Source organism: Orycteropus afer, unplaced genomic scaffold, assembly GCF_000298275.1.
Source record: "Orycteropus afer afer isolate SDZICR_OR568_19922 unplaced genomic scaffold, OryAfe1.0 scaffold00015, whole genome shotgun sequence".
Taxonomy (NCBI): Eukaryota; Metazoa; Chordata; class Mammalia; order Tubulidentata; family Orycteropodidae; genus Orycteropus; species Orycteropus afer.
The window spans coordinates 7,146,278-7,154,470 of record NW_006921602.1 but is presented as its reverse complement, the minus strand read 5'-3'; the positions used below and the strand labels follow the sequence as shown (position 1 = coordinate 7,154,470).

At 34.5% G+C, this 8,193-nt stretch overlaps 1 protein-coding gene across 1 annotated transcript in view; it reads left to right on the top strand.

Moving 5' to 3' along the window:
- Positions 1-1,321: 1,321 nt before the first annotated feature.
- Positions 1,322-8,193, top strand: part of PIAS1 (protein inhibitor of activated STAT 1) — a 94,492-nt gene continuing 87,620 nt past the window's right edge. Inside the window, exon 1 of the mRNA XM_007957368.2 lies at positions 1,322-1,769. Within this exon, the coding sequence (XP_007955559.2) occupies positions 1,328-1,769 (442 nt within the window). The 5' untranslated portion in view covers positions 1,322-1,327. The remainder of the gene's footprint in view (positions 1,770-8,193) is intronic.

The window sequence follows — 8,193 nt, the reverse complement described above, 5'->3', positions numbered from 1 at the left end:
GTGTTCAGTGCAGATCAGTGAGTAAGCACAAGCCCGCCTTGTTTCAGTACCTATGCTTAAACTGCCCCCTGGCTGATCACTCTTCTCTTTGGCTTCCTGGGTTCCACCCCTTCTCCTGCTCTTCTCACTAGCTTATATTTTACTTACTTGTTTTGCCACCTGCAAAGAACTTCTAAAGGATTGGCTTGGGAAAGAGCTCATCAGAGAGAGTAGCAGTGAGTTAGGAGAGGCATCATAAGTTTTGTGGTATTGGTACGAGATGAGAATAAAACAGTTGGAAAAATAGAAAATAAATAAGCTTGTGTTTGTATTTCTGCCCTAACACACTCTGTTAGAGGTGGTGAAGTCTTTTGGGTAAGCCATTTCCTCTGTTTCAATTCCATTTTCCTCCACTTAAAATGGGAGGATTGGTACAGATGAACTCTCCTACTAGTAGGTGTGAGAAAAGGAGAAAGAATGACCAAATAAGTTTAAGAGCGCAGGATTGAACCAAGTTAAATAGTTTTCTTTATGTAGCTGCACACATTATAGCATGTGGATTGAATTCCTGGACTTTTTATTTTGGCCTTCCAAATGAACTGTGAGTCAATAATATTTCCAGTTTTGTCTTTTTCTTAATGGTTTGGTAGAAGGACCATGGGCTTTAGAATCAGATGTATCTGAGTTTGAATCCTGACTGCTATTTAATAGCTGTGTGGCCATCCTTGTGGAGTTAAGAACCCATATGAAACTATCAAGCATAGTATCTATCTGATATATAACCTAAAAATAAACCCACACCCATCAAGTCAATTCTGACTCATAATGACAAGAGGGTTTCCAAAGCTGTAAATCTTTACAAAAGCAGACTGCCACACCTTTCTACTGCGGAGCAGCCAGCCAGTTCAAATGGTGTCTTAGGTGAACCGTTTGTGTTTCACATATAATTTTCCCCCAAGAAAACAAAATGTTCTTGAAGGCACATTATTGTCTTTTGCCATCCACATAACACTCAGCACTTTCATGGAGACTCAGTAAGTGCTTGATAGATACTTGACAGTTTCATTGGAAAAAAAAATGGAATGATGGTGAGATGTGATACTATCATAGTGTATTATATCTTTTATTATCCTGGGCAGAAATTACTGCATTTATGAATATTAATTTTCATTTTCTTTGGTTATTTTTATTAACTGATCACATTTTAAGTTTGAGATAACTAGAATTGATTGTAAATGAGCTAGTAACCTTTAACTAAACCATAAGCAAAATAGTATAGTATTGTTTAATATTATAAATTATATTGTTGGAATACTAATGTTATACATTTTGTTTTGTCTCTAAGCAAATGGTTATGAGCCTTAGAGTATCTGAACTCCAAGTACTGTTGGGCTACGCTGGGAGAAACAAGCACGGACGCAAACACGAACTTCTCACAAAAGCCCTGCATTTGTTAAAGGCTGGCTGCAGTCCTGCTGTACAAATGAAAATTAAAGAACTGTATAGGCGGCGGTTCCCCCAGAAAATCATGACACCCGCGGACTTGTCCATCCCCAACGTACATTCAAGTCCTATGCCAGCAACTTTGTCTCCATCTACCATTCCACAACTCACTTACGATGGTCACCCTGCATCATCACCGTTACTCCCCGTTTCTCTTCTGGGACCTAAACATGAACTGGAACTCCCACATCTTACATCAGCTCTTCACCCGGTCCATCCGGATATAAAACTTCAAAAATTACCATTTTATGATTTACTGGATGAACTGATAAAACCCACCAGTCTAGGTAAGGTATAATGGTTATTTGGTTAGTTTGGGAGACTAAATTTTTATTTTGTACTTTTAATTTGACCCAGTTTATTATTCATGAAATTTACATTTGGTAGTAGGTAGCATCCAGATGACAATAAGGAACTTTCAATTTCAGATAAAACCAAATATATAAGAACTATCTCTTAAAGGGGAAAAAGTATAATCAAGTTTCTAGTGATGGTTGCTGATGCAGTAAGTATTAAAAAGTTTTCAAGACTGTAAACTTTTAAAATATAATTTCAATTATTAATATTTTATTATAAACTTTACAAATTAAAACTGAATAAATTAAAACTAGCTTCTGAATTCAGTTTTTAATTTTCAGTGGTTGATGACATTTAAAACAAATGAGTTTTGGTTATTCAAAAGTAAATAGTTTTATTACAAAAGATTTGAGTTATGTGTGGTATTTCAGCTTCTCATGGTTATATAATATGCATGTTTGAAATTTCATTTACTTTGTTTTCTCATCATTTGATTAGTGTCTGACATATTAGTAGAATTTGATGTATTAGTAATGAAGTTGTAATTTTATGGTAATTGGTATAAAGCTAACTTATTTAATGTAGAATATAACTGACCTTATTGTGATTGCTGATGCCTTCGTGTAACATATTTACAATACTAGACTTTCACATGCTGGTTTGTTGTTTAAATCAGTGGTCTACAAACTATGGCTGGTAGGCCAAATCTAGCCAACAGTCTATTTTTGTGTGGCTCTGAGAAAATTATTTTTAAAGGGTTGTTAAAAACAAAGAAGAATATGCAACAGAGACCATGTATGCCTTCAAAGCCTAGTATGTTTACTGTTTTGCTCTTTACAGAAAGTTTGCTAACTCCTATTACAAATCTTTAAATATTGCAGTTTTGGGGATAGGTGAGAGTTGAATTTTGAGGACATTTACTGAAATTCTATTCTTGAACTGGGAGAGGTGTTTAGTTAGGCACAAGTGACTGTACATTAGGTATCTTACGTTAAAATAAGATACTTAACTTACCATGTATAATTTCTATCATTCACTACTTCTGTCAATTAACTATTGGTTTCAAATACATGGGGTTAGAGGGGATGCTGCATCTTATAGTAACCAATTAGAAAAACATTGAATTTAGAACATTAAACTTAATACTCCAAGTCAGCAATTATTATGTCTCATACCAGTCAGTGGGAAATCTCTAATCCCACATCTAATGTGGACTTACTTAGATGTATTGCCTAAAATATTTTAAAATTTAAAAATATTGAAGAAATAACTTGGTTTAAATTTGATATAAAGTAAACCTTAAGATGAGTTACCAGACTTTCACATGACTATTCCAAATAATTCAAAGCTAGTTATACTCTGCATGGAAGCCTTTGAAATAATTTAAACTATTAGAAATAGTAGAAAACAGTGTGCTAAAAAAATATTTTTAAGTACTGTGTTAAAATTTTATTTTTTATTGAAAATTTATCCAAATCAAGGAAGATACAAATAACTAAATTAGTAAAAGTATAAAATTGAGTATTAATAGATTTGCTTACTAAAGTCTGAATAAAACAAACTACTGCATTCTAAAGAGTTACTATTTTTTCAGTCACTGGGAAAATATTGTTTCAGCCATTATGCTCAGAGACCAATAACATTCTAAATAATTTAGAATATAGATGTTTTTCTCAGTAAAACAATATTTTATTGAGGGATTGAGAAAAAATACCAAGTAGTCCTCTTGTTTCTGAATAGACATAACAATATATTTTAATCCTAATTAATTACTTTTCCTTTTGACTTACATAATCATGTAAATTCTAAAGTTCTGTACAGTAGTGGAACACTGCAAATAAGACATTTCAAACAAAGTACACTCTGACACATATGGTGCTCAACATATTATGAAGATTAAATTTTTCTGTGCTCCATTATTTACATGGATACATAATATATGTAGTTAAATTCCCACTGGGTTAAGTCAGCTAGTGTTTGACGTTTTCCTCTCCTTAAATATGAAACAAGAATCCATAAACACATATACATACCCATATACAGAGATATGATTGACTAGAAGAGTATAACAAATATTTTAAGAGTTTATCTTTGAAGTCAGCAAGTGATTTCTAAGCCTTCTACATTAATGTGCTATTTTTGTGATTAGGAAAATTTTTTTTAAAAGAGTATATTGAATTTCTGTGTTATCAATTAACTAAGAGATCAGAACAGGTGCAAGGAGATACCATTTTTTCCTACTCTATTCCCCATCCACATTCCAAGCCACTGTTTATGATGATAGCAGATGGTGTCCCTCAGTTGTGTTTAGATAGTGAAGTGGTTGAAATGTACTGAATTTGAGGCCCAGCTCTGTGTGTGTGTGTGTGTGTGTGTGTGTGTGAATGAGAGGGAGAAACTGGGTGTGTCTGTGCCTAAGGGCTTGTATGCATGGTGAGAGTTGCATCTTTGCACACATCTGCCCACTGACCTGCTCATAGAAAGAATTTTGGGCAGAATGCTACATCAATTTAATTAAAATGAATTTGAGCGCTATTAAATGTTTACTGATCAATTAAAATGTACTAATTTCATTGATAGCTATTAAAGGACTGTACAGATGAATAACGCAGATCCTTACCCTTTTAGGAACTAAGAACAGCAAAATAAATACTTAATAAGAGGTCACTAACTGCTATGAAGGCATTCAGGAAAGTGAAAATGATTTTGAATGGGGGAAGGGATTAGACAAATGTAAGGGAGAAACCTTAGAAAGATTAATGATTAAGTTAAAAAGAGAGCATTTGAATAGGCCCTCATAATGAACAGGATTTTGAATCAAGCATTTTATTTTACAGCTACTTTTACTTCATCTCTCAATTCTTCTAATGAACTATGGACAATGGAAGAAATTCTCTTTACTACATACATCTTGGTTCTCTTGTGCTGCTATAACAAATTCCACAAGTGAATGGCTTTAACAAACAGGGATTTATTCTCTTATGGTTTATTAGGAGGCTAGGAGTCAGAGTTTAAAGTGCTGGGTGAAGGCCCCTTGACCTTGGGCTTCAGCTCCACCTCCAGTTCCATGCCCGTTAGAGCTGGAGGCGTTTTCTGACTCACATAGCTGCTGGCTACTGAGGCTGATGAACCCAAGAGCTATGAGTAAAAAGGCACAGTCCCAGGATTGTGCCACACCGCTGGCCCACCCACAATTCCAAGAATGGCAGGCAATATTGCAGACCACTGAGATGAAGACTGCCAAATGTAGGATCCATGTGTACCAAAAGCTAGACCTTTTCTCAGAGCTTCTCTTTTTATACTGGAAGCAGGCCACACCCTGAAGGCAACTAATTAGCTCCTCACAGCAGATTCTACCATGGAGTTGATTATCAATCTCATCCTGGGGAATAATTACATCCAGCTGTCCAGCCACTCAAAACTGTGGGCCAGTCAAGTTGACACACAGCCTTAACTACCACAGCATAGTTCCAAAATGAATAAAATTTAAATTTTAAAAATTTAAAGAAGTAATAAATGATTTTAAGGATGGGTAAGAATGGTCTCATAAAATGAGAGTTACTTATTAAACTATAATTTTAGGCACATGAACTATGCACAAAAGCATTCAGCTTATATATGAACATCTTAAAATTTCCTTAAATCTGGTGTGTTGAGCCAAAATGGAAGGAAAAAGTAAAGAGTGAAATTTACACGTCACATTCTAGACTCAAGCTATAGTTGTGATGAACCAGCTGGTTCTATGTCAAAATTAAGCTCATAAGTGCTTGTAACACATGTAAGACCAATTTTAATTATACCGTGTATTTAGAAATAAAGAGTGCTAGAAACCATTTAGTTTTTCAGAAAGCATGGTTTTTCTAGATTCAAAATCAGTACTCTATTTGCAAAAGTGTCCTTTAGGGAACTGAATTCTGTGATGAAATAGCCACTTCATTTAATGAAGTAGAGAAATAGTCTTTTAAAAGCATTAAAGAATCTATGAAAATTGACAAAACTTCAAAATAATACTCATCCTAAACTTTGCAGATTACTCAGAATCTATTTTCATTAAATATTTTTCATATTCATTGAGCATCCCCCTCCCAAGAATATTTACTGAGTCAATAAACTTCCACAAATTGCTTTCTGGTGAGATCTTTTTATGCACAGTTCAAGTGTTTGCTTTTATTTTAGTTCTGTAGAGTGAGAAATTAGAAATCTATTTACATATCACCTTCACCTTCAAAAGCAATTCTATGTCACCATTCACTTTTTGTGATTATATACCACAAACTGGATTTATCAATGAAAACAGGTATTCAAACCAGTTATGGTTTACATTATATTTTAAACATATAAGGGAAGCCCAATTAAATACATTTCATGGAAAATATTTTAGTAATTCAACCAGTCTTTTAGTTAGCCAAGTCAATTTTGCACATGCAAGGATTTACATATTGGTTATCAAGAGTGGCAGTGTATGAGAACGGAAGGACTGATGTAGGTCAAAACTTTTTCTTTGAGACTGCTAATTTCCAGATTTACATAGCATAGTGCCTAAGGCACTTGACTGCTAACCAGAAGGCTGGCGGTTCAAACCCATCAGCCACTTCACGGAAGGAAGATGGGGGAAGGAAGATGGGGCAATCTACTTCTGTAGTGATATTGCCTCAGAAACCCAAGGAGGGGTCACATGAGTCCCACTAGACAGCACATAACAACAACGAGAAGTTGTAGTCTTAGTATTTTAGAAAAGCTAGGTCGAGCACTTTTCTTTTAAAGCATAACATTTCTACATACAAATTTACAACTATTTCAGGCTTGGGAAGATACATGAATAATTTATAGAAAAGGTTTGACTTTTTTTATGCATACAAACTTGGATTTTGCCTTGTGAAAAAGGCAGCAGATGCTTTAGCACTCCTAAATAGCTAAAATGATCCATTCTATTTTGTGCAGTGGGGGTAAGGTTTCTGCTACATCTTAATAACATTGGTTACCAGTGTTTTCTGCCAAAGGCTCCCCTTGCATTGGATTATATTTCAGTTTCCTTCTTCTCTCATTTTTTATAATTGAGTTTTCCTTTTTGCCACATGCCTAATAGCCAGTGCCTGGAGATCAGGTGATGCAAATTCAAGGACACAGGCTTTGATAAGTCCTGGAAAGGGCATTCAAAGGTTTTGTGAGTCACTCCACTCTGCTTTTAGAAAATTTGCCTTCTAACAATTTAACACAAGCTGTGCTCTTCTATACTTGGAATTTTGGGAAATCAAAAGCACTAATTTTTCTGTAGGTGGATTTTTTTCCTACAAACTTCTCTTCCTAATTTGGCATCTCTGGTTTCTGACCTTCAAACCAAAATCTAAGATTTACCTTCTAAATCTTACATTCCTTTCTAAATACTATTTTGTGTTTTTATCAAGAATTGAAATTAATATTTTTATTATTATTTGTATAGGTGCCAAGAAGCCCCCAACATATCCATTGTGTTTTTAATAGATGCATGTCTGTGTACTTGAGTGTAATCTTGGGAACTAAGAATGATAGATTCTTTTTGTTGGAAAAGAATCTTGACTGTCTGAATCAGTAAACAACCTCTGTATGAAATTATAAATATTAAATTAAAAATTTTAAATTATTAGACTATTGACCCAATGATTTAGGGGTCTGAAGAAGTTAAGTATAGTTTCAAAAAGAAATCTAACATACAAGATTATACAGGGATGAAATTAAAGATCACACATCTAATACATAGTGTTCAAAATGCAGCATTTCAGAATTTGGTAGTGAATTTTGCATGTCTTTTCCCTGGACTCCCCAGCACAAACTGGGTGGCCCTAAGAATTGCAGAGCAGCCAGCTAGTAGACTTAGCTGGCTTTTGCTGCTGTGGAGATTATGGGACAGGTAGGATGGTGTAAAAGAGAGAGAGAGAGGAGCAGTCTCTTTCTTTGTTTTCTTTCTTTTTTAAAAAAATAATTTTATCGCTATGTTTAGCGTGATTGGAAGATAATTTGAAACCATTCCTTTTCTTGAGCCTTACTACTTTCCAGTGCTGATGATGTTCACAGATGACCAACTAGCTTTGAAGGGAGATTAGTCATTCTAGTTCTTTGGCACTAAAAAACCAAAAACCAAACTTAACTGCTGTCAAGTCGGATCCAACTCATAGTGACCCCGCCTTGGGTTTCCAAGGCGGTATCACTACAGAAGTAGATTGCCCAATCTTCCTTCCAAAAAGATGAGGATATTTCAGTGTAAAAGGAACTAGAATAGGGTACATTGAATGTAGTATTAGAATTAAATAATTTTAAAGTAAATAAAAATAAAAAGGCTAAATTGTTAAAAATAAGCTCAGTTTATCTTTACTTGTCTTTACATGATAGTCTGCACTTCTAGAATTTTCAGTGTTTATCTTGAAGTGATATATATAT